General features: G+C 31.9%; 2 protein-coding genes across 3 annotated transcripts; one reads left to right on the top strand and one right to left on the bottom strand.

Moving 5' to 3' along the window:
- The first annotated feature begins 5376 nt into the window (after nucleotides 1–5376).
- LOC103485809 (protein DETOXIFICATION 40-like) lies at nucleotides 5377–15587 on the top strand. Its single transcript, XM_008443515.3, has 7 exons — nucleotides 5377–5693; nucleotides 10497–11128; nucleotides 12943–12999; nucleotides 13200–13438; nucleotides 13837–13955; nucleotides 14241–14327; nucleotides 15297–15587. The coding sequence occupies exons 1-7, from the start codon at nucleotides 5403–5405 to the stop codon at nucleotides 15360–15362; spliced, it is 1491 nt and encodes a 496-aa protein (XP_008441737.2). The 5' UTR covers nucleotides 5377–5402; the 3' UTR covers nucleotides 15363–15587.
- A 433-nt stretch (nucleotides 15588–16020) lies between these two features.
- Nucleotides 16021–19728, bottom strand: LOC103485884 (G-type lectin S-receptor-like serine/threonine-protein kinase At4g27290). Of its 2 annotated transcripts, XM_008443631.2 has the most exons (7): nucleotides 18217–19728; nucleotides 18009–18119; nucleotides 17757–17914; nucleotides 17319–17529; nucleotides 16946–17183; nucleotides 16718–16868; nucleotides 16021–16612 (listed from the first exon to the last, which is right to left on the bottom strand). In XM_008443631.2, exons 1-7 carry the CDS (start codon nucleotides 19496–19498, stop codon nucleotides 16310–16312), a joined length of 2454 nt encoding a protein of 817 aa, XP_008441853.2. In that variant the 5' UTR covers nucleotides 19499–19728; the 3' UTR covers nucleotides 16021–16309. The 2 variants fall into 2 exon arrangements, with proteins under 2 accessions (XP_008441853.2, XP_008441861.2); XM_008443639.2 differs by lacking the exon at nucleotides 16021–16612 and having other exon boundaries at nucleotides 16718–16851.
- Between the last annotated feature and the right edge of the window lie 5088 nt (nucleotides 19729–24816).

Genomic DNA, 24816 nt, shown 5'->3' with positions numbered 1-24816 from the left:
ATACATGTGGTTCGGTTCGATTTGGTTTAAATTGAAATCGCATCTTATGCGGTTCGGTTCGGTTTAAGAAATTAAATCGATTCTAAAACCGAACAAAACTGCTTTATTTAAAAAATTGTATATATAAATAATTATATATATATATATATATATATATATAAGCATAAGCTTCCATCCTAGTGACACTCGGTTCCATTAAGGCTCGAGATCCAGTAACATGGAACAATATTTATGCACTTTGATTTTGATTCTAATATTTATGCATAAGCGGTTTGGTTTTGATCCGATTTTATTTATGTATAAGTTGTTCGGTTTCAATTCGATCTGATACAAGTGAGCAGTTCGGTGCGGTTTCAAAGGAATTTCTTTTTGCATTTTGCGGTTCAGTACAGTTTCAACTTCAAACCGAACCGAATCGAACCGTAAACATCCCTGATAGGAAGACTTGCTGGACATTGGTAGAAAGTTAGCAAAAAGACCCATTCAAAATAAAGTAGAAAGTAAGCAACAAAAAAACAAAACAAAAACAAAAACAAAAACAAAACCAAGAACGAAACCAATAATAAACCTATCCAAATAAATCCAATCCATTTGTTTCGTTCTTTGTTGGACATCGGTTTAGATCCTTTATATGTAAAATCTAAATAAAACCATCCTTTATATGGTCTGGTTGGCTCTAAAATTGACAAAATTGGATCTACTATCACTCCTAGATTCATATATGAATGCAAACCTGTTAGAAATAATATATAGACATCCATTGTTCGTTTGTGACTAGGTTAGATACATATCCACGGTATGTGTGTGACTTGGGCATTTCTGCAAATGTAAAGTCAACAAAAATGGATAGAGGAATAGGCGAAAGGGTTTTGGTCACGATGCGTGCCCATTCAAAAATAACGTTGCTTGGTACAATCGATATTAGTTTTATATTACATGTGTGCCCGTACAGAGGCTTTATCCACGTTTTTCTTAAGATCTGCCGATGTTTTTCTGTGTCGACAGAGACCAAAATTATTGTAGTCTAAAAAATATTAATTTTTGCATTGGTACAAACATTTTATTTTATATTTAAATAATTTTCAACTATAAACAATATTCGTAATATAGAAGAAAAAAGATTGATTCTTTTTTTATTTAATTTTTACAATATCTCTCAGGCGCCTTCCTTTTTGGAAATAATAATAGATATCTAGATGTTCATAGATATCTAGAATAATAGATATACAAAATTATAGATGTTTGAGATCTTTATAAGATTACCATATATTTGTTTTGTAGGAAAAATATTATTGTAGATATCAATGAACATTTTTATTACTGTATTTGTTTCATAGGATTTTTACTTGACAACGTCTCAAATTTACCTATCATACTTTACTACATGTAGATTCTTGTAAACCATTTACCAAAAATAGTCAATCATTTTGTATAAATATTATAAAGTGTATGATAACGTATATATATTAAAGCGATGACTGTTTGTTTCCATATGGGTGTGTTGTATGTAATGGTAGGGCGACAAGAATCTACATTGTAACGGCAGGGCAGTCTACTTTGTGCTTGAACTGGTCTATGTAATGGTAAGGCAACAAGAAAAACAGGGACGGTAAAAAAAGTAGGGCAAGAAACAAATGTGATAATAGAGGAGTATATGACATTTGAATTAAAAAAAAAACTGTCAAAGAAAGACATTCTTAACAGTCAATTAAAATCATGTTAGGTGAAAAGATGACAGTTAATCATTATCATAAAATATAAATAATGACATATATTTATCTGTCTGACATATATTTATCTGTCAACAATAAGAGATATGTAAAATTTATTTTCTTTTAAAAAATTTCTGTCATGAAAAACATTTATTGTGACAATTTTTTTAAACTGTCATAATAGACTTTCCATAACTACTGGAACAGTGACTAAAAATAACTGTAAAAAATTTTAAATATGACAGAGTTTAACTGTCATTGTAGGTCATTTTTCTAGTAGTGTTTGTTTTTATCGATTTTAATTTCCTTTTAAATTAGTACTTGATATTATTTTTAAATGTAATTTTTCTCAACAAAAAAACATATCACAATTTAAGTTTTTTTTTATGAAATAAATATTAATTTAACTTTGAATTTGAATATCTCGTTAAAAATAATTAAAATATTATGGGTTTTTTAGAAAATATAATAAAACGAAAAAAATAATTACACTGTATAGAATAATTTCGAAAACGTAAAAATCCCACAGGTCCATAATGGAAAATACAAAAAATGTCTCATCAACCGCCATCAACAACGTGCGTAATATATTTGGTACACGATCATTTAGATTTAATCATTTAGATTTGGATGATTTATTTTTTCAATTATATCGTTGAATTTGGTTACTTTAAATTTGGTAGTTTAGATTTGGTTAAACGGTTTTTTTTTTTTAAAAAAATTTGGTACATGATTGTTTAAATTTGCCTATATGATCGTTTTTTTTTATTCGTTTAGATTTGTAGTAGCCAAATCTAAACGATTTTTTTTTCGAGATTCCTTGTACACAATCTTTTAGATTTGGTTACGCTAATCTAAACGACGTAAAAAAGAGGAGAAAGACGATGAAAAAAAATAAAGAAATCGAGACGAAGAGGAGAAGAAAGTCGGAAGAGCAAAACTAGAATATCTAAAAAATGACTAACTTCATGGGTTTTGTTACACATGCTGTAAATATTATAATAGCTTATTATATTTATGAAAAAATTCTCAAAATATTATGATATAACATAGAAAATGTTATATTTATTTTAATTATACAAATGCAAATGAAGATTAATGTAAAAGAAGATGTTAGGAATTTAGTAATCCATCTTTTAGGAAGACATCCAAAACTTTCTAGATACTCTTCGTCTATGCATCCTAAGATGTCTGAGAATTTCTAGATGTTGGGATGTCTTACAATACTATAAAATAAACATGGTGATAAGAATTACCACTCCATGCTAATCTACGATGTATGTTAATAACAGACAGTTCTTTTAATTATTAAAAAATACACCAGTATGAGAGGGACCCAATGAAGGGGAATGGTAACGAATAGTAAAAAAATAAAACTATTTTCAAATAAAGTAAAGAGAGTGATGGTTTATGCTCTATTTTGTAAATAGTTTTAATATTTTTCTATTTTTTAAAATGTCTAAAATAAAATTAAAGTATAATAAATTTTTATCTTTTAGTAATTTTTATATGAAGTATAAATAGTTTGTCAGGAAATTACATCACTAGGTTTTTTTTTTTTTTTTTAATTTTTTAGAAACAGCAAGTTGTTATTAAATTGAAAAAAAACCATGTGTTGAAAATGTGCAATACCCATCCAATTTTTTCTAAAGAGACAATTTTGCAAAGAGACAGCCGATTGTAGCTCGTTGAAAGATCAACAACTTAGAAAAGAAAAATTAATATACCCATAGACAACCCCTATTTTGAAGTCATTCTTCACTAAGATGGAAAAAAGAACAAGTAAGAGATAAAAAAAATATGGACTCATTTAACAATTTTAAAACTCAGTAAAACAAATCAATTAAATTTTGATATCTTATTCCAATAGAATTTGCTAATTTTGAAAACCGTTAAATAAGTTTGCGACTAAGTTTAATGATCTACTAGATACAAAACTAAAATTTAGCAACTTTTTATCTACTTTTAAAGTTTATATACCCACAATAAGACTTTAATTTAACAAAGAGGAAAAAAAGATATACTTTGATCAATTAGGTTGACCTATATATGCATTTTGAAATCCATTTCATTTTGTTACCTTTATTTTAGTAATTCAATTTTGTGGATATCACAATTATTTTTTCGTGGTTAAATAACAAAAAAATATATATATATTGTAAAATGAAAAAAATTAAATATTTATAAAATATAGCAATATTTCATATTCTATTGATAATAAATAATAATAGACATGGAAAGATATTGATAGAAGTTTATCAATATTTGTATCATTGATAAAATCTGAAATTTTGTAAATATTTGAGTAGTTTTGTTACATTTTAAATGTCCTTAACAATAGTAATAATTTTCTAAAAGAAAATTCACTAAAGAAAAATATTTCCATAACTTATTAGAAAAATACTAATAAAGACTAATTATTGTTTTTTATTAAAAAATCAAGAATTACCTAACTATATATGAATGAAGATTCAAAAAATAAAGCTAGTCATTTGACAATAAAAATATTAAAATAAAATACAATTTAAAATACACAAAAAAAAAAAGGAAACAAATATTTGTGCATCCAGTTTTGTGTCTAGTTTCTATTTTTTTCAAGTACAATAAAATGCTAAATTATTGTAAGACAGAGAGGAAATAGCTTTAATTTTTAAAAACCGGAATAAAAAAAGAAATAGTTATCAAACATGACCTAAGTTTCTTTAGCTTGATTTTAAATTAAAATTGCTACCATCTTATCTTTGAGATTTAATTTATTTTAATTTGGTTGATAGATTTTAAAAAAGAATATCTTTAAATACAATAAAATAAACTAAAATATTTATAACATATAACAAAATCTTGGATTTTGTCAACTGGTGGACTTCTATTACTTGTCTATCAATATGATTGATAGAAGCATATCAATGTCTATCATTGATATGATCTAAAATTTTACTATATTTTATAAATATTTTGTTAAATTTTCTATTTTTAACAATTTTCTTTAAAAAATTTACATTTTAACCTCGATTTTTCACAAAAGATGTTAATATTTATTAATTAATTTAAAATAATTCAAATAATTATAATTATGTTTCATCTTTTTGAGCACTATTGAAATTAATTTTAAAATTTCTCTTCATAATTATACTTTATTTCAGACTAACTAATAGACATTAACACTAAAGTTAGTATTTGGCAAAGAAAAAGTATTGTTAAAAAGCATAAATATCGAAACTTAGAAACTAAATTGAAATAAAAGCAAACTTGAAAAATAAAATTTTAATAACTTAAAAATGTAGCGACTAAATAAAAATTAATAAATTTTTAAATATAGTAAAATGTACTAAAAATATTTATAAAATATAATAAAATTTTAGAGACATATTTATCTATGAAATTGATAAAAACTAAAACTAAAATAAGAGAAAAGACAATAAAAAAAGTTACAAATATAATAATTAAATTTTAAAATAAAATATATAGAAGTATTTTTAAAAAATTGTAAACGTAACAAAGTTTAAATCTATATTTTTTGTTTTTATATACTTTGTTATTACTCCTTAAAATTGCTACTTAGATGCACACCAAGGTTAGGTTGGTAACCCACCATTTCTACTTATAAGCAATTAGAACAAGAAATGCAATTACTTCTTCAACCGAGACAGTGGAAGGAGAACGAAACAAGAAAACAGAGAGCTTCAGAAAATGGGATCAGATGTTCTTCAACCGTTGTTGTCAAACAAGAATGCATGTAACGACGAACTGGAGACCTTGTTATCCAACACTCACCTTCCTCTTCTCCACCGTTACACTCAAGCTACTTGGATCGAAATGAAACTCCTGTTCTACTTAGCTGCTCCGGCGATTCTCGTTTACATGATGAATTACCTAATGACCATGTTCACCCAAATCTTTTCCGGCCACCTCGGCAACCTCGAACTCGCTGCTTCCTCCCTTGGCAACAATGGCATTCAACTCTTCGCCTACGGTCTCATGGTATATTATTTTATCTCCCTCTTTTCTCCATTTTTGTGTTTGGGTATGAATAAACAATTTAGTACGGACCTCGCTAATAATATTGTTCTTCCTATGCTTCATGGAGGTAGCTAATACATGTATATGTGTTGATCTCTGTTATTTTCTAGAGTAAAAATAAATATTGCAATGGAAAATTGAAGACAAATTCATTTCAATTACATTCAAAGAAAAATACAGTATTTAAAGTCTTAAAAATAACTACCCACTAACATCATGACCCTAAACTTTCTCCACTAACATCATGACCCTAAACTTTCTCCACTAATCAACATGACCCTAGACTTTCTCCATGATTACAAATCATGAATGACTAATTCCTAAGAAATAGGAACAAACTTGGACTAAATTAACTTAACAAAGATAAACACACATGAGCATGTTTCAATCATAAAGCACTTTCTTAACACTCCTCCTTGCTTTAGGAGTTGCAAACACCAAGTTTTGACCTTAGAAACTCGAACTTGCAAGTAGGCAACGGTTTAGTTAATATGTCTGCAACTTGATCTTCTGTTTTGCAGTAGACAAGAATCACCTCTCCACTTTTCTGCACTTCCCTTAAAAAAAATAACTTGATGTTAAAATGTTTAGTCTTCTTATAAAACACAGGATTATGAGAAATAGCAATAGCCGCTTTGTTATCAACAAGAATCTCCGTGCTTTTCTTCTGCTCCAGATCAAGGTCAAGTAAAATTTTCCTCAGCCATAAAGCTTGATTGGCAGTAGCTGTTGCAGCAATAAATTCTGCTTCAGCAGTGGATTGGGCTACAATCTCTTGCTTTTTCGAGCTCCAAGAGAAAACACCAGAGCTAAGAGTAAAACAGTAACCTAAAGTGCTTCTCATATCATCAATGGAACCTCCCCAATCACTATCAGAAAAACCAATCAGTTTGAACTCCTTGCCCCTAGTGAACTTAACACCAAAATCACTTGTGCCTTTGACATATCGTATCACTCTTTTTGCTGCCTTAAGATGTAATTCACTTGCACAATGCATGAAACGAGACAAAATACTCACAGCATTCAAAATATCAGGTCTTGTTGCTGTGAGATACATCAAGCAACCAATTAAACTCCTAAAATATCCTTCATCAACTTTGTCAGCACCATCTTCTTTGCACAACTTCTCTTTTTGATTCATTGGAGTGCTTACAGCCTTACACTCATCCATCTTAAACTTCTTTAGTATTTCCTTTGCATATTTTTTCTGGCAAATGAAAACTTCACCTTGCCCTTGCTTGATCTCTATGCCAAGGAAGTAGGACATGAGCCCGAGATCTGTCATTTCAAACATCTTCATCATCTCCCATTTGAAATTTTGAATATGATCTGCATTGTTTCCTGTAACCAGTAGGTCATCAACATACAGTGAAACAATAAGAATGTTAGTACCATTGTGCTTAACATATAAGGTTGATTCTGATAGACTTTTCAAAAATCCCAAGCTCAGTAAATGTTCATCAATTTTGCTATACCAAGCTCTTGGAGCTTGTTTTAAACCATAAAGAGCCTTCTTGAGAAGATAGACTTTATTTCTTTCACCTTGCTTCTCACATCCTTCGGGCTGCTCAACATAAATTTCTTCTTGTAAGACACCATTCAAAAAAGCTGATTTGACATCCAACTGATACAATTTCCACCCCTTTTGTGCAGCTATTGCAAATAGTAACCTGATTGTGTCCATTCTAGCAACAGGAGCAAAAGTATCAGAGTAATCAACACCAAAGATTTGAGCATACCCTTTAACCACAAGCCTGGCTTTGTGCTTGTTAATCGAGCCATCAGCATTAAGCTTGGTTCTAAACACCCATTTAACTCCAATTACCTTCCTATCTTGAGGTCTGTCAACAAGGATCCAAGTTTTGTTCTTCTCTATCATTGACAACTCCTCCTCCATTGCAGCTATCCACCTTTGATCTTTCTTTGCTTCTGCATAGTTTGCAGGTTCACACACAGCAACATTGCACCTTTCATAAATATCAGAAAGCAACCTTGTTCCTCTCACGGAAGCATCATCTACTATTTCATTCTGCCTGTCATCTTCCTCTTCAATGCTTGAATCAAAAAACTTGAATTTCATCTTTTCCAAGGTCTGACCTTTCTTCTCTGCATCATCAAAGTTCCACTCTTCATCTTCCTCGAAGTGAACATCCCTGCTCACGACAATCTTTCCAGTTTGTGGTTGGAAAATTTTATAGGCTTTGCTGATAGAACTATAGCCTATAAAGACACCCGGTGAAGCTCTCCTATCAAGTTTGTCACGCTTGCTCTGTGGAACATGAGTGAAACACAAACAACCAAATACTTTGAGAAATTTCAATGATGGTTTGTACCCATACCATGCCTCAAATGGTGTCTTTTCCTTCAATGCTTTTGTGGGAAGCCTATTTTGAAGAAATACAGCTGTATTTGCTGCCTCTGCCCAAAACTTCTTTGGCAAACTCTTTTCATGCAGCATGCATCTTGTCATCTCCATGATGTATCTATTTCTCCTCTCACTAACTCCATTTTGTTGAGGAGTGTAAGGAGCTGTAAGTTGATGTTTTATGCCTGAATCTTCACAAAACTTGTCAAATTCTGCCGAAACATACTCCTTCCCATTGTCAGACCTTACCATTTGAATTTTGCAACCACTTTCATTTTCAACTCTTGCCTTGAACTTCCAAAAGACATGAGCAACCTCTGATTTAAACTTCAAGAAAAAAATCCAGCACATTCTGGTGAAGTCATCAATAAAAGCAATATAATAGAGACTACCTTTTAAAGAAGGTGTTCTCTGAGGACCTGCAACATCTGTGTGAATGAGCTGCAATTTTTGAGTGGCTCTCCAAGATGACTTGGGAAATGACTTCCTATTTTGCTTTCCAAAATGACACGCTTTGCAGCTTGAGATTTCTTCACTAAGCTTGGGAAAATCAAGTGCCAACTCCGTTAGTTGTAGCAGCCCTTGATGATGATAGTGACCGACTCTTTTGTGCCAAAGCTGTGTTTCATCTTCTTTGAGAGCAAAAACAGATTGCTTCTCCTCTAAAGGATTAAGTGAAAAACTTTTTCCTTTCATTTTTACTTTGAAAATATCTTGATTTGCTGCATCCTTAATCAAGCAATATTCATTTTCAAAAGTAACTTTAAAACCTTTTTCAATAAGTTGACCCACACTCAACAAATTTTGGTTAATGTCAGGTACAAAAAGAACATCTTGTATATGCTTTGTACCTTTACAACTGGCAATCGCAATAGTCCCCTTTCCTTTGACTGAGATGTAGTCTCCATTGCCAATTCTGACTTTGGTGATATTTGTTGGCTTCAGATCTTTAAACAACTCCTTGTCATGAGTCATATGGTTGGTACATCCACTGTCAATCAGCCAGCTTTCATTTGACTCACCACCCACGAAGCATGTTGCCACAAACAATTGATCCTCCTCCTCCTCCTCCTGATAAGCAATTTTGGCCTCTACACCTTGTTGTTGATTATTGTTCCTGCAAATTACAGCTTCATGCCCCATTTGGTTACATTTGGTGCACTTGGCGTTTGGTCTCCTCCAGCATTTAAAAGGAGGATGACCCTGTTTATTGCAATGTGAACAGGGAGGATAGGATCCCTTCTTGACTCCTGCTTTGTTGTAAGTTGAAGATTCTCTAGTAGAAATTTGATTCTTCTTGAAAAACTTCTTCTTCTTATTGTTCCTAACGTTCTCATGATGCTTCGCTGGCAAGGCTCCTTCAACAGCACCTTCTTGCCTCATGGCTCTTCTTTGTTCCTGCGCTTGCAAAGCATTGAGTATCTCTGCAAGAGTGATTTGAGTCAAATCTTTGGTATTTTCTAAGGCAGAAATAGATGCCTCAAATTTTTCAGGCACTGATACAAGAATTTTTTCTACAATTCTTGAGTCCTTGAACACAGAACCAAGTAATCTGATTTGGTTTGCAATGTCCAATAACCTAACAGAATACTCTTTAATTGATTCTGTTTCCTTCATCTTCTGCAACTCGAATTCTCGAATCAAGTTTAGCACACGCATTCCTTTGATTCTTTCATCTCCCTCATATTCTGACTTGAGATAATTCCATATCTCATATGCTGATCTCAGAGTCATAATTCTAGTGAAGATAGTAGATGAGACTGCAGCAAACAGACATGCCTTTGCCTTGGATTTCTTTGTCTTCTTCTCCTTTTGCGCTTTGATTTGTGCCATGGTAGGATTGTCTGGAAGAGCAGGAATTTCATAATCCTCTTCCACTGCTTCCCAAATATCCAAAGCTTCCATATAAGCTTCCATACGAACTGCCCAAACTTGGTAGTTGTCTCCATCAAATATCAATGGAGAAATTGAAGTGAAACTAGAACTTGTTATGGCGTCCATGACACAACAACTCACACTCACAGATCCCTTAAGAAGAGAGCTCTGATACCAATTGTTATTTTCTAGAGTAAAAATAAATATTGCAATGGAAAATTGAAGACAAATTCATTTCAATTACATTCAAAGAAAAATACAGTATTTAAAGTCTTAAAAATAACTACCCACTAACATCATGACCCTAAACTTTCTCCACTAATCAACATGACCCTAGACTTTCTCCATGATTACAAATCATGAATGACTAATTCCTAAGAAATAGGAACAAACTTGGACTAAATTAACTTAACAAAGATAAACACACATGAGCATGTTTCAATCATAAAGCACTTTCTTAACAATCTCTATAATTTTTTGTATTGCTTATTTATTGATTATGTAACACCTTGTCTTTAACTCAGTTGGGGATGGGAAGTGCTGTGGAAACTCTATGTGGCCAAGCATACGGAGCAGAGAAACACGAAATGCTTGGGATTTATTTACAGAGATCAGCCATATTATTGACTCTAACAGGGTTTGTATTAACAATTGTTTACATATTTTGCAAACCCATATTGATAATTTTGGGAGAATCAAACCAAATCGCTTCGGCAGCAGAAGTATTCGTGTACGGATCGATTCCTCAAATCTTCGCTTACGCGATAAACTTCCCAATACAGAAGTTTCTTCAGGCACAGAGCATAGTGTTTCCGAGTGCTTACATATCGGCAGGGACGTTGGTGGTTCATGTGGTGTTGAGTTGGGTGGTTGCATACAAAATGGGGTTGGGGCTGATGGGAGTGGCGTTGGTATTGAGCCTGTCGTGGTGGATATTAGTGGTGGTGCAATTTGTGTACATAGTAAAGAGTAAAAGATGTAAACAAACATGGAGAGGGTTCAGTGCGAAGGCGTTTTCGGGGTTGCCGGAATTCTTTAAGTTGTCGGTGTCGTCGGCGGTGATGCTGTGTTTGGAGACTTGGTATTTCCAGATTTTGGTGTTGCTTGCTGGATTGCTTGAACATCCTCAACTTGCTCTCGACTCCCTTTCTATCTGGTAAATTTCTCATCTCTTTCCCTAGCTCATTCTCCCGTTTTTCTATTCAATTTTAAAATAAAACAAAACATAGTAGCATTTTCAAATATATCAAAATGAATTCATATATTTACGAAATATAACAAAAAATTAAATTAGATACTTAGACTTCTGTCCATGTCTATTAGTGACATTAACAGACAATAATAAAATCTATTAATGTATAGCATTTTCGTAAATTTTTGTAAATATTTTTAGCACTGTCATTTTTAATAATTTAACATTTTTGTATATTTTTGTAAATATTTTTAGTAGAAGGTCATTTACAAAAGTTGCGGAATTAAAGTATAGAATTAAAATAATATTTCAATAAAAAATCAAATGATTTTTTTTTTCTTTTTTAGTGCACCTTAATGGTTGAAGGATGAAACTTCAACCTCGGAGAAAGAGAGTCTTATAAATCACTACTAAGTTAAGTTCAATTTGTCATAAAATTAAATTGATTGGAATTCTTATTTAAAACTTTAGGGGAAAATACACTTTTGGTTAGTAAGATTTAAAGTTGATGTGTTTATTTAGTTCTTCGGGTTTCAAAATGAACATTTAATTCATAAAATTTAAAAATAGTTTTAAGTGGTTCATGAGATAATATTTTTTTGAAAAAAGATACGCGTCAATAGGTTTATGATAACATGTCCACTAGGTGGACACTTTCATCATCCTCACTTTGTTAATATAAACAATCAAGCCTCAAGAAGGTTCAAAAAGATGATACCAAAAGAAATTAGAAAGTAGAAGGGTTAGAGAGAAGTCCAACGGAGATAAATGTTAGATGTTGACAATTTCTTGTTAATTGGTTTTGAAATAAAACCTTATAATGAAGCACTATAATCGAAATACATCTACGATTTGCTAGACCAACAACATGTGAGAAAACAAACATTATTCCGTAAGTTTTCTACTATTCACCTCCAACCCAAATAACCCATAATGATGGACATCGAGGAGTTGAAAATGATAGATGCTCTTTTTTGGTGGGGAACAGGCTGATAGACACAGGGATGATTAGATAACGAGAGTTCCATAGCTCAACGGCCAACCTGCTAATTAAAGATGAAAATGTGGTCCATGAGATAATGTTGATGATCACAGCTAGTTGAGTAATGAAAAATGACATGACGACATTGCTGTTGCACTTTCTTAATTAATTTTATGCTCTCTTCCATGGCTTCTTTTGACACAAAATTACCACGTCTTTGCAAAATGTCATCACCTTGCTACAAAGACAAACCCACAGTCATTTAAAATTCAAAATTCACCAACTTAAGAAAAAGGTTTAGTAATCAGCAAAAAAGATGAAGTACTGAATGTAGTTTTAAGAAGTATATGGAAAAGACTTGATCAAGGAAAAGGGCCCATCGTCCTAGAATTGCTTTTTCAATCTCGTAATTATTTTGTTTGTTTGTTTGCTTTTTTAATTGACTTTTTCCTCTACTTTTTCAAATATAATATTCGGTGGTAAGTGATTTGAAAAGAGGGTTTGATCTTTTATATATATATATACATACATACATACATAAATATATATATAAAGGGTCTAATCCTATTTTATTTTTAAATAATGTGTTTCTCATATTTTTTAATAAAACGAAAATCAACTTTTTTATGTCATACTTTCAGAATTTTTTTTTTATAATTTTTTCAAATAACTTTGTTTGTTAAAAAAAAAAAAGTAAAACAAATGTACTTAACAAAAGGTAATTGAATATTTAATATGGAAATGAGATCAGAAGCATATGTTAATTAATTAATTAAACTATGTTGTGTTTTTGCAGCACGACCATATCTGAATGGGCTTTGATGATTTCAATCGGCTTCAATGCTGCCGCAAGGTATATATAACTTCTGATCTCAAACTTTTGTTGAAAAAATTCTTTGTTTTCATTTGTAATGTAAAATTATTGTTTTCCAATATTATTATTTATATGCTGCATTAGTCGATATTCGAAGCATATTTGGATTGGTTTAGATTATTATGTCTATTAAAATTATACCAAACTTGGCAGCTGTGTGTTTTGTTTGTGTGTTGCAGTGTGAGAGTAGGAAATGAACTTGGAAGTAAGCATCCAAAATCAGCAGCCTTTTCTGTGGTGGTGGTGACTGTCGTTGCATTCATCATCTCTGTATTTTGTAGTGTAATTGTACTTGCATTTCGCAATGTCATCGGCTACGCCTTTACAGAAGGCCTTGTTGTGGCAGCTGCCGTCTCCGATCTTTGCCCACTTCTCGCTCTCACCATTCTCCTCAACGGAATTCAACCCGTCTTATCTGGTACTGTCATTTTCACACACCTACTCTCAGTTTCAACAAAAATTTACGTGCTTCCCAAACAGCGTATTACTACGTCTACAGACATAAAGAGAATAGTTTATATACTATTAGAGAAAATAATTCAAAATAATACAGAAGAGTGACACCATATCTAGAGTTAGAGAGTTTATATAGGACATTTTTCTCTAAATCTTACAGTAAAAAATGTAAATAATATGAATATGCTAAATATGGATTCAGTGAGACTTCTATATTTGGCTGTTTGAAAACGACAGATAAAAAATCCGAAACATTATTCCAACCTACCCTCAATAGCATATATAAATTAAGACAACTTGTCAAACATAAATAAATTCATTGCAACCTCCCATTTGATCTCATTTACTTCATTTATCAAGGTGTTGCTGTCGGGTGTGGTTGGCAAGCATTCGTTGCCTATGTAAATATCGGTTGCTATTATATTGTTGGAGTTCCCTTGGGGGTCCTTCTTGGTTTCTATTACAAATTTGGTGCTAAGGTATAGTCCTAAGTTCATAATATTAATTTTTCATAATTTTGCATCTTCTAGAATGATCCAATTCAATGTTGTGTATTTAATAATTTATGATAAATAACTTGATAGGGTATATATCAAACCTTCTACATATTACCTTTACTATGGATATGAGCTCACACAACTTATTAATGAATATATTAACTTGCTAAATAACAAGTGAAGAATGACATGGTAGAAATTTGTGGTAGTTTAGTATTAATTTCTAAATTTATGAAGAGCTAAGTATGATGTAATTTATGTCTGAAGGGTATTTGGTTGGGGATGATGGGTGGAACTGGCATGCAGGCAATCGTTCTGATATGGGTCACGTTTAGAACTGATTGGAATAAAGAGGTAAGATGTTATTGCGTTTATATATACGTTTGAAATTGAAATATAATTTTTAATTTGCAATAAATATTTTACTACAACAACCATGAAAATTGAGATCAAAATCGAGATCTTATATGTAAGAGAGAAGTTATGTTATAGTTACTAAGCAACACTCGCCCTCTTGATATTTTTTAATATGATTTGTGCTGTCATAATTTATTTAATGACTATTTTTAAGTATAGCAAAATAAATCAAAATATTTACAAAATATGACTATTTATCTACGATAGACTGTTATAGATTATCATGATAAACAAAAATATAAATAGTAGTCTATCTTGATTTATGACAAATAGATTGTATTATTTTATTAATTTGTAAATATTTTTAGAATTTTTGTTGGTTTAACATAATTTATCACTATTTCTTTTAGTATTTTCAAATATAGTAAAATAAACGAAAATATTTTACATGCTATAGCAAATTTTTGATAACTATCAATGGTAGAAATCGATAACTTTATATTACTATCTATCAATGCCACTGATAGAAGCATGATAGAAGCATATTAGTGATAGAAGCATATTAATGTCTACCAATGATAGAATCCGAAATTTTGCTTTATATTTTATCAAATTTACTATTTTTGACAATTTTTTTCTCTTAGAAAACTACCATCTAAATAATTAAATTGGTTGAGAAAATTTATAAGGGTTTCTATTCTCTTTTTGTTTTCTATCAAATCGTTTAAAGGATTTGGATCACAAAAGAAATACATTTAAAAAATTATACTCCACATTTTTTTGGGATTTTTTTTAAATTAGCTAACCAAAATTTACTTTGACTAAAGAAAGAATCGTCTTAAACAATAATGTGGTGTGAACTATTTTTAAAAAATTTGAAAAAAAAAAAACATACCTATCATCTTTAGTAAGGGTTAAGAAGGAAAAAAGGGAAGTCATAACAGCGTTTTCCATGGAAAATTACAGGTTGAAGAATCAATGAAGAGATTAAACAAGTGGGATGTCAAACAGGAAAGTACTTTGACGGATTGAATTCCATTTGGAATATATTAAGGATGTCAATTGCTAATATGGTTGGTTCATGATAATTTTTTCTATGATTTTTTAGGTCAGAATAGTATTATTTTGGTCGGGGTTAATTAATATGATTGTGGTTCAATTTTAGTATTATCTATTTTAGAGGTATTGTTTAATGGAATTTAGTTGATATTCCAACGTATTCAGAAAATAAAAGAAATCTCCTAATCCCTTTTCAAACCTCCGGGGCGGTTTAACATTCGATAAATGAATAATTATAATAGATAACAATATTTAAAATAATTATTAAGTATGTAGCAATATTTTAAAAAATTGTAAATATAGCAAAGTTTATCTCTAATAGTTTATTAGTGACTCTTATCATCGATAGATTTTGTTATATTTGTAATTTTTTTAAAATGTTGTTATATATACTTAATTATTTTGAATATAATTGTTATATTTGCAACCATTCAGAAAGAAAATAACCAAACACAAACATATTTTAGGACTTCAATTTTTTTAACAAACTTGGTTGTATATCAGTAGTTGAGTGTACGTAAATAGCAAAATATTATTATTTTTTATTTTACTAATATTATAATCGGTCTTTTTGACAATAAGCCGTACACAGAAGTCAAATGCAAGTTTCAATACATTTGAAAAGGCAGAATTGAAGTTGATACACCTTTCTTTCTTATAAAAGACAGTTTTGCAAAGAACAAGTTATGGCTAATATGCCAATATCCAAAACAATTTGAGAATTGAATCCTTGTCATTGATATACAATGATAATTTGACTAGCAGAATCATCACATTTATAATAGAAGCCACTTCTTGGCACTCCTATGAAAAACTCCAAGTTGTACGCACACATCTTGAATCTTCCAGAATATGTCCATTTGGGTATTGAAAGGGAGAAGTAGTCTTTACAAAGTGATCTTATTAACTGTTAATATTTACTAACGACCACGTAGCGATGTAACTGTCACTTCATTCGAAGTTGAGGTTTCGGCCGATAATTTATCGTGCTTAGAAAACATTCTTTCCATGTAAAATCCAGGCTGTTTAGGATGATATAGGAGCACGTTCTCTCCCTCCAACATTGAAAGTACTGACCACATAGTCGGCCTTTCATCAGGATTTTGTTGAACACACAAAAGTCCTACTTGAATGCATCGCAAGGCTTCAGAAGGTTGGAATTCATCCTCCAATGATGTATCCATTAACTCCAAAGCATTTTGTTCATCCCAAAGCTTCCAAGCCTAAAGATTTCACAACTTGGGGTTAGTTTCTATCGTTGGTTTGGATTGAAGTATTCTCAACATATCGTAGCAGGTTTCGTTTACAACAATGCCATTACTACTTACATGTCCAAGAAGATTTAGTTGATGATCTGTATGGAAGAAGCCTCTGTTCTTTTTACCACTGACTATTTCCAATAGAATTACCCCAAAACTAAACACATCTGACTTCAATGAAAAGCATCCGTCGAGTGCATATTCTGGAGACATATAACCACTGTGTTGATGTCATTTAGATTATTCATAATGACAGAATACAACAAGGATTACAAGGGAAAAAGATGTAATACTTACTAGGTCCCAACAACTCTTTTGGTTTGTGTCACAGTTTGACCTTCTCCAAACATACGTGCCATACCAAAGTCTGAAATTTTTGGAGTCATTTCATTGTCAAGCAATATGTTACTTACTTTGAGATCTCTATGAATTATTCTAAGCCTTGAATCTCTATGAAGATAAAGTAGTCCACGAGCTATCCCAATAATGATATCCAATCTCTTTTGCCAATTGAGTAAAGATCGCCTCTGATTATCTGTATCAACAATTGCAATCCAACACAAATTAAATGGTTAGATTGAGAAGAAAAAATGAAAAAGAAACATAGAACTAACGAACATCTGTTCAACAAAAGTAAGCATAGAATGACAAACAAGTTTGTGGCACCAACCGAAGAGGAAGTAGTCTAAACTTTTGTTTTGCATATACTCATAGACCAGCAATGTTTCTTCTTGGTGAATGCAGAAACCAAGAAGCTTTACAAGATTTCGATGCTGAAGTTGTGAAATCAACAAAACCTCATTTTTGAACTCACTTTGGCCTTGGCCAGAGCCCTCTGCCAGTCTCTTTACTGCAATCTCTTGTCCACAAGAAAGCTTCCCCTGCAGTGTATTTAAAGTTTGATATTAAGTAACAAAATTGAGTTAGGGATTGCATTGATAATCTCTTGTCCACAAAAAAGCTTTCCCTGCAGTCTCTCCTATATCTACAAGAATGAAGACTCCACTCATAACAGAAGTTAGGGATTGTAAATTAGAGGAAAAACATTAACACATACAAGAGATTATGAAATGAGTTTAAATACAAAGATGTCAGTAAGGAACACTACCTTGTATACAGGACCAAAACCACCTTCCCCTATCTTATTCGAAAAAGAGAAACCATTGGTCGCTATCTCGATTGTAGTAAAATCAAAGATTGGCATTTCCACTTCGTTTTCTTGAGATTGAATATGACCTTCAGAGTTATCAGGAGAGATCATATTATCTGGTTTACAAAATTTTGAGACAACAAACAAAAATAAGTATATATGAGGGATGAACAATTAACAGATTAATGAAGCAACGGAGGAAATGCTTGCCTCTAACTCTCCTTCTACGCCCAAGGATAAAGCAAATGACAAAAGCCAACAAGCCTAGAAATGAAGCCACAGACACAAAAATTGCAACCAAAAGCTTCTTCTTGGTCGTGTCTACAGTAGAAGAAGCATAGCATAATAATAAATTAATTATATTCATCTTTAAAACATACATTCACAAAATAAATAAACAACATTCACAGATCAATACCTAGTTCTGAAGCTGCCACTCTTATATAGAGATCCTGTCCATTTTCCAGAACGAATTTAACATCCACCAGTTTATGAAACCAAGTAACACATCCATAGCCGCCTGTTGGAAGCTCCATTATTCCATAAGCCAAGCAAGAGCAGTTGTTTAAACACTCAGCTTCACAATCATCAATACTTGTATTAACATTCACCAAATACCCTGAGGAATCTGGCAATTTCACACTACTGATTCTTTTAAACCCCTCTCCATTTCTACAGGTTCGATTGTCCTTTCTAACGCACCCATCAGACCATCTAAACCTTTCCCAATCATTAGGTGACTTGGGTTCAAACCCAACCATACAATCACATTCTGCTGTGAGTGAAAACGTACAAACACTAAAATCCCCACACAGTCCATAAACATCGCATCGATCTCCCGGCATTATATACAAAGGATTCCAATATTTTCCATCATCGACCCAATAAAACTGTTGAACATACCCAGCCGCGTTCAGTGTAAGTCTCACAAAGAGATTATCCGCAGCATCATAGGAAAATAAAGCTGCGGAAGCATTATAATCGAACTTCGGGGAATAGATAGCGGTATCTCTGAGTGCACCGCTTCCACTAAACCTATTACCGTACCATGGGCCACCTCGAAAAAGTATGAGAGGTCCTTCGCGAATTACAAATTGGGGAAGCCCATCTGTTTCAATGCTGTAAGTGAAACCCCCAGGCGACGGATCGTTTGCGCTTTTCCAAGACGTTAACTTCCGGTTTAGACCGGATTTTGAGTCCCAACCCAGTTTCATTCCCGTTAACAGAGTATCAGATGGGTAATCAAAACTCTGCCACAAATAATTCTCTGACCCAGATTCGGTTACGACCAAATTACCTGTGTTTAGCAGCTGAGCTGTGGGTAGTTTCATGGATCCTGGAGACGGGGAAGACCATAAAACTCCACCTGTTTCGTTGAGAAGAATGATGGTTCCTTCTACGTTGACTGTTAATTTGGCAGAGGAGTTTACAAGTGGGTTGTCTCTGTTTGCTACCCATACGATTGTCTGTGGGTTGTTCTTGTACCATATTCCTAAGTACTGAAATCTGGAGCCTTGAGGATTGAAGATTCCCAATACGAAGTTCTCTTGAGATGAAACTAATATCTGGGTGCTGCCAATTATGAATTCCCCTGCTTTTATAGTATCGATTGCTGATGATTTTCTTGGAAACAGAGCTATGGTTCTCCAAAAAATTAGAAAAGCTAAAAGCTTGCTGCACCAGCAAATCCGTTCTCCCATGGCTTCTTTCAAATCAAAGCAAGTGATTTTTCATTTTGACTTGAATATCAATCCATGTACTATTTTGGTGATTGAACTTTGAGTTTATATTTTCGTCAACAAAGAATCATACCGAATCTTTGGAACCAATATTGAAAGAAAATGTATAAATATATAGTGTAGCGCCATTGTTGCTACGTCTATTGTGGGAATTCAACTGTAATCCAAATGCAAAGAAAGAAAAAGAAGTTGCTCCATTGTTTTAATTTTAAACGTTTGTTTTTGTTTATTTTCAGTTCAGGCCTTCAGGGATAGTTTATTTGCTTAAATAATTTGAAGTTTAGCTTTCCTTGCAAAGTCACCTATCTCTAAACAATTATATTTTATTGAGTATGAATTTCAACTGGTGAAGAGGCAGATTTCTTTGCTAACTTTTTCTTTAAGGAAAAAAGTTATTGCTTTAATAATTAGTAACACTTGTCATAAACAATTTGGTAGGATGTATAGCTAATGGTTAATCAAAAAACTCGACTATATATAATTAAATCTACCTTTATCCCATGGATTTAAGTTTTTGGATTTTGACTTGGGAGTATTTTTAATAAGCTTGTCTCCAAGAAAATTTTGAATCCGCAGTGAATTGAATTTTTATCAGCTCAAAATCCACGAATATAAAAAATTAGTCAATTGAATGGTAAGTTATACTCATCTTTTATATTAACGGGATTATTTAATTATAGTTCGTCATTTCTTATTTGAAAAAACATTTAATTATTTAATTAATTAGGGTGCAATCTACAAAGACGGATCATTCATGTTCATCCTAATATTAGTCCTCTAAATCCATAAGAACGTAATATGAAAACGTAAATATTTGTATCTCATTTTTAGGCTAAATATAGAATTTTAATCTAGTCTTTTAACTTTGAGGTAGATGATTCAAATACTAAGCCAATTTAGTTTTGCTCCTAATCTCCGACTTAATCTTTATTTGATAAATTTCTAATAATTATTCTTTAATGCAGTAGAAACTCACAATTTAATCATTCATACAAAATTCGTAAAAAAGACTTATTACCTCAAAGTTGATTATCGATAAGATATATTATAGTTTTACATGTATGCTAGCATATGCAGCTTTTGACACATATCACTCAATACATTCATTTTGTAAATGTGATGATCTCTACAAATTGATACGGACACCAAAGAATTGACTTGTTCTTTTATGTGTATAATTAAATGCATTTGCTTGTCCATATCTTTCATTGTTAAAGATGTGTTAGTTTATGATTTATCTGTTGATAGTGCTTTTCTTTTATTCTTTAATTTCTTTCTTTCTTTATTTTCTTATGTAGGAAAGGAACACACACTGAAGAATGAGCCAAGTCAAACTCAAATTATTTTTAAGATAAGTCAAACTCAAATTAATTAGTAGACTCACTTCTCTAATTTATTAAAATTTTATGTGGGATTGCGTTTGAAATGAGAAATGGTCAGCAACCAATTAAGTTAGATTTCAACCAATATACTTATCTCAATTTTTGTTCATTGAGATTAGTATAATATTAACAAGAAGAGAGTAGACCGATATATTTTAACCTTGATGTCCATTAGATGAATTTTGCAGTTTGAGAATTTCAATCTTGTTTAACTTTGATAATAGGTTAAAAGATAAATGAATTAATTAAACAAAATTTAGATCATCAAAATGTGGTATCCAAATATGAAGTTATTCAACTGTCATCTTTAATTAGTAAGTACTTTGAATGCTACAATTATAAAATTTTAGAGTTAAAACTGTAAATTCAGAGGTTGTTTAGAACAATTAATGACACAAGATGACCAATGAAAAAGTAGCTAAGTAGCTAGACATCTGGAAATGCTGCATTGGGGGCACAATTATTTGCAGCAAGGAAAGCAAGATATTCAAAGCTATTCTCTCCATTACCAGAGTTCCAAACAACAGTAGAGGCAACACCTATTGCTGCCCTGAGGAGCAGTAGCAAGTTCATGGGAAGCCCTCCAACCCAAGGTGGTGGTTCAAGAAATGGTGAAGTTATAGCATTACAAGGAAAACCAATTGTGTGGAGTCCTCTCAAGTTAAGAGGACTGAAAACTTTCAGGAGGCCATCTTTAATACCATCCCGACCTTCATCTCGTCTGAGTTTCAATGACAACATCATCTTCAACTTTCTGTACAACGGTCGTTTCTTCTCTAACATCTCATTCCCATCAAAGAAAGCCATCAGTACTGTTGAGTCCTCTCAAGTTGTGTGCTCGAAACTTGTAGGATGCGCCATTCTTTGATATCATATTGATCGATCTTCCCACCAAGTTTTAATGACGACATCATCATCTTCAACCCTTTTTGTACAATATTGTTTCTTCTCTAATTAACTTCTTCACTCTGTCTACAAATAGTTCTATGTGTATATGTTTTTTTTTTTATTCATTGTAAGTATCTAGACATCAATTATTATTTTAAAAGTCAAAATCGTTCCACATCAAATAGACCAATGTAAAAAAGTTACAAACTCTTGTTCAATTGATAAGAATTTGTCAATGATATTGTTGGAAATTTATAATTCGTAGAATAAACTATATTATACTTCAAATTCCCACTTCATAAGTTATAGTCAATAAGCATTCAATTAAAAAATTAATTGTAAAATAATAAAGCAAAAGAAAAAAAGAATGACACCGAAAAATATACTGATTTACCTAGTTCAGTCTTTCTGCAACTATAGGTTTTAGAATGATGGAGATTGCAAAGAAACCATCCAACTTGTGTTACAAATCGCTCCCCAAATAGTCCGACACAAACTATTTGAATCCACAATTACTCGGTAATTTGGAATACAAATAAGAGAAACTATAAACCTGATAAAAAAAATACATACTGTATTTTCTAAATAATCACTCACTGTCGTCACACACCACCAAAATATTGAAGAACATGAAAGAAAAATTACTTCAGAGGTTCTCAGCTTTTCTTCTTTATTACTTCAGAGGCTCTCATCTTTTCTTCTTCATTTTGGCAAAAAACATTAGGCTCTCACTTAAATTTTCTTCCTTTTAGTTACTCACATTCTACAATGCCAGTAGCAAACTAGCTAGCATATATATGTTAAGTAATATGGAAATGGACTTAATTATGTTTTTATCTCCACAATTCTCAGCACATTAACCATCTTTAAACTATAATGCAATGAAGGGTACTCGTTATAATTGACTTTATCATAGATAATTATTTACTAACGACCTTGAGGTAGTGTAATGGTTACTTTATTGGAGATGGGGGTTTGATCAATTGGTAATTAATGGGTCTTAGAAACATTTCTTCCTGTGTAAAATCCAGGTTGTTGAGGATGAGGTAATTACATATTTTCACTCTCTAACATTAAAAATTCTGATCACATGGTTGGCCTTTCATTTGGATTCTCTTGAACGCACAAAAGACGTACTTGAATGCATCGCGAGGCTTCACAGTTTTGGAATTCATCCTTCAATCTTTCATCCATTAATTCTAAAGCATTTCCTTCGTCCCAAAGCGTCCATGCCTGATGGATACTTGAAGTTAGTTTCCAAAACATGCATAGACAAATGTTTCAATTTGAGGTGATGTTTTAGTAGATTTGTTGAAACAATAATCTTAATACTCACGTGTCCAAGAAGATTTAAGTGATTTTCCAGATGGAAGAAGCCTTGTACTTCTTTTACCACTTACGATTTTTAAAAGAATAACTCCAAAACTATAGATATCAAATTTCATTGAGAAATATTCATCCATCACATATTCAAGAGACATATAACCACTACATTAACAAAAATTAGAGTACTGATAAGAGCATCATAAAACAAAAATTATAAAAGATCCTGCAAAACATCCATGGAAAAAAAATAAATAAATAAAGCAACAAAGTCTGATATTTTCGGACTCTTGTTATTGTCAAGTAGTATATTACTCACTGTGAGATCTCTGTGAGTCTTTGTGGAGATAAAAAACTTGATATCTAATCTCTTTTTCCAATTACGCTTTTTATCATCTGTCAACAATCAAAGTCCAACTTAACTAGTATAGTTAATTTAGAGAAAATAGTCTAGTTTTTTGTTTGGCATATATTCATAAACCAACAATGATGCTTCTTTATGAATACAGAAACCAAGCAGCTCGACAAGATTCCTATTTTGAAGTTTGGAGATCGACAAGATCTCATTTTTGAACTCCCTTTGCCCTTTGCTTGAACCCTCCGCCAGCTTTTTTACTGCTATTTAATTTCTTGTCCATTTGGAAGCTTTCCCTGTAATGTATAGCATTTTTTGTTAGTTAAAACTTACCTACATGTACGCATAATCAAAAGACAGAGAATGAAAAACACTAAAAAATGGAATGATTAGTGCAAAGATGTGGTAGGAAAGAATAACTCGTATACAAGACCAAAACCACCTTCACCGATCTTATTATGAAAAGAGAAACTGTTTGTGGCAACCTCAATCTCATTGTTTTCTTGAGCTTGAAACTCACCTGCAGTGATTTCTACTTTCCTTCTACGCCAGCGGTTAAAGCAAACCACTATAACCAAGAAGCCTTCAATGAAGCCACAGACGCCGTGACCCCAACTATAAGCTTCCGACGGTCAAACGATTCTCTACAATATACATGAAGCACATCATTAGTATAATCCTTTTCTTTACATATTGTTTTATGCCTTAAATTAGTTATGTGGTGCCACGAACAACCAAGTACGGGACCTTGTTCTAGTGGAATGAGGCCAGAGTCCCTGAAGCCTTATTCAACATGTGTATTTATTTATGGTTATTTACGATTATAAACTCTTTAACCTAGTGGAGCCGTTTGTATTTAGAAATAACATTCACTCTAATAATATTGTTCGTCCAGGATAACTACGTATATTTTGATGTCGATATCTGTATACTTTTTTGTATCCCTTAATTGTTGATTTTGCACACACATTTAGAAAAGGATTGAAAAACGGATACTAGAATAGAAGTTTCAAATTTAGACACCGTTGCTAAATCTAATGGTCCAACCTACTTTATTTTATCATGTGCAAATTAATTAATTGATTGGTTATGGAGTTTAGCTATGGAGTTGTTAAAGAATCAATTTCTTTTCGGGATGGTCTTACAAATGGTTAAGATTTATTTCTTATATATTGATAAAATTATCCGTGAGAAGTTATGTGGTTTGAAGCAAGGAAAAAAAACATATAAGCTTTTGACGGTATGTTTTTTTGGCTTCTTTATGGAAAATTATAAGAAAAACCAATGGAATAAATACCAAGTTGGATTGAGTTGAATATATCATCCATAGT

Source organism: Cucumis melo, chromosome 12, assembly GCF_025177605.1.
Source record: "Cucumis melo cultivar AY chromosome 12, USDA_Cmelo_AY_1.0, whole genome shotgun sequence".
In the NCBI taxonomy this organism is placed as follows: Eukaryota; Viridiplantae; Streptophyta; class Magnoliopsida; order Cucurbitales; family Cucurbitaceae; genus Cucumis; species Cucumis melo.
This window is presented reverse-complemented; position numbering and strand designations above follow the sequence as displayed.

Bases quoted from the DNA above. Each gene is read 5' to 3' on its own strand.
- LOC103485809 (XM_008443515.3), top strand. From the start codon at position 5,403: ATGGGATCAGATGTTCTTCAACCGTTGTTGTCAAACAAGAATGCATGT. The intron at 11,129-12,942 runs GTAAATTTCTCA...GTGTTTTTGCAG, and splicing joins CTCGACTCCCTTTCTATCTG to CACGACCATATCTGAATGGG. The intron at 13,439-13,836 runs GTACTGTCATTT...TCATTTATCAAG, and splicing joins AATTCAACCCGTCTTATCTG to GTGTTGCTGTCGGGTGTGGT.
- LOC103485884 (XM_008443631.2), bottom strand. From the start codon at position 19,498: ATGGGAGAACGGATTTGCTGGTGCAGCAAGCTTTTAGCTTTTCTAATT. The intron at 17,915-18,008 runs GCAAGCATTTCC...TTTGTAAACCAG, and splicing joins GCGTAGAAGGAGAGTTAGAG to ATAATATGATCTCTCCTGAT. The intron at 17,184-17,318 runs GTTGGTGCCACA...TTGTTGATACAG, and splicing joins TTTAGACTACTTCCTCTTCG to ATAATCAGAGGCGATCTTTA.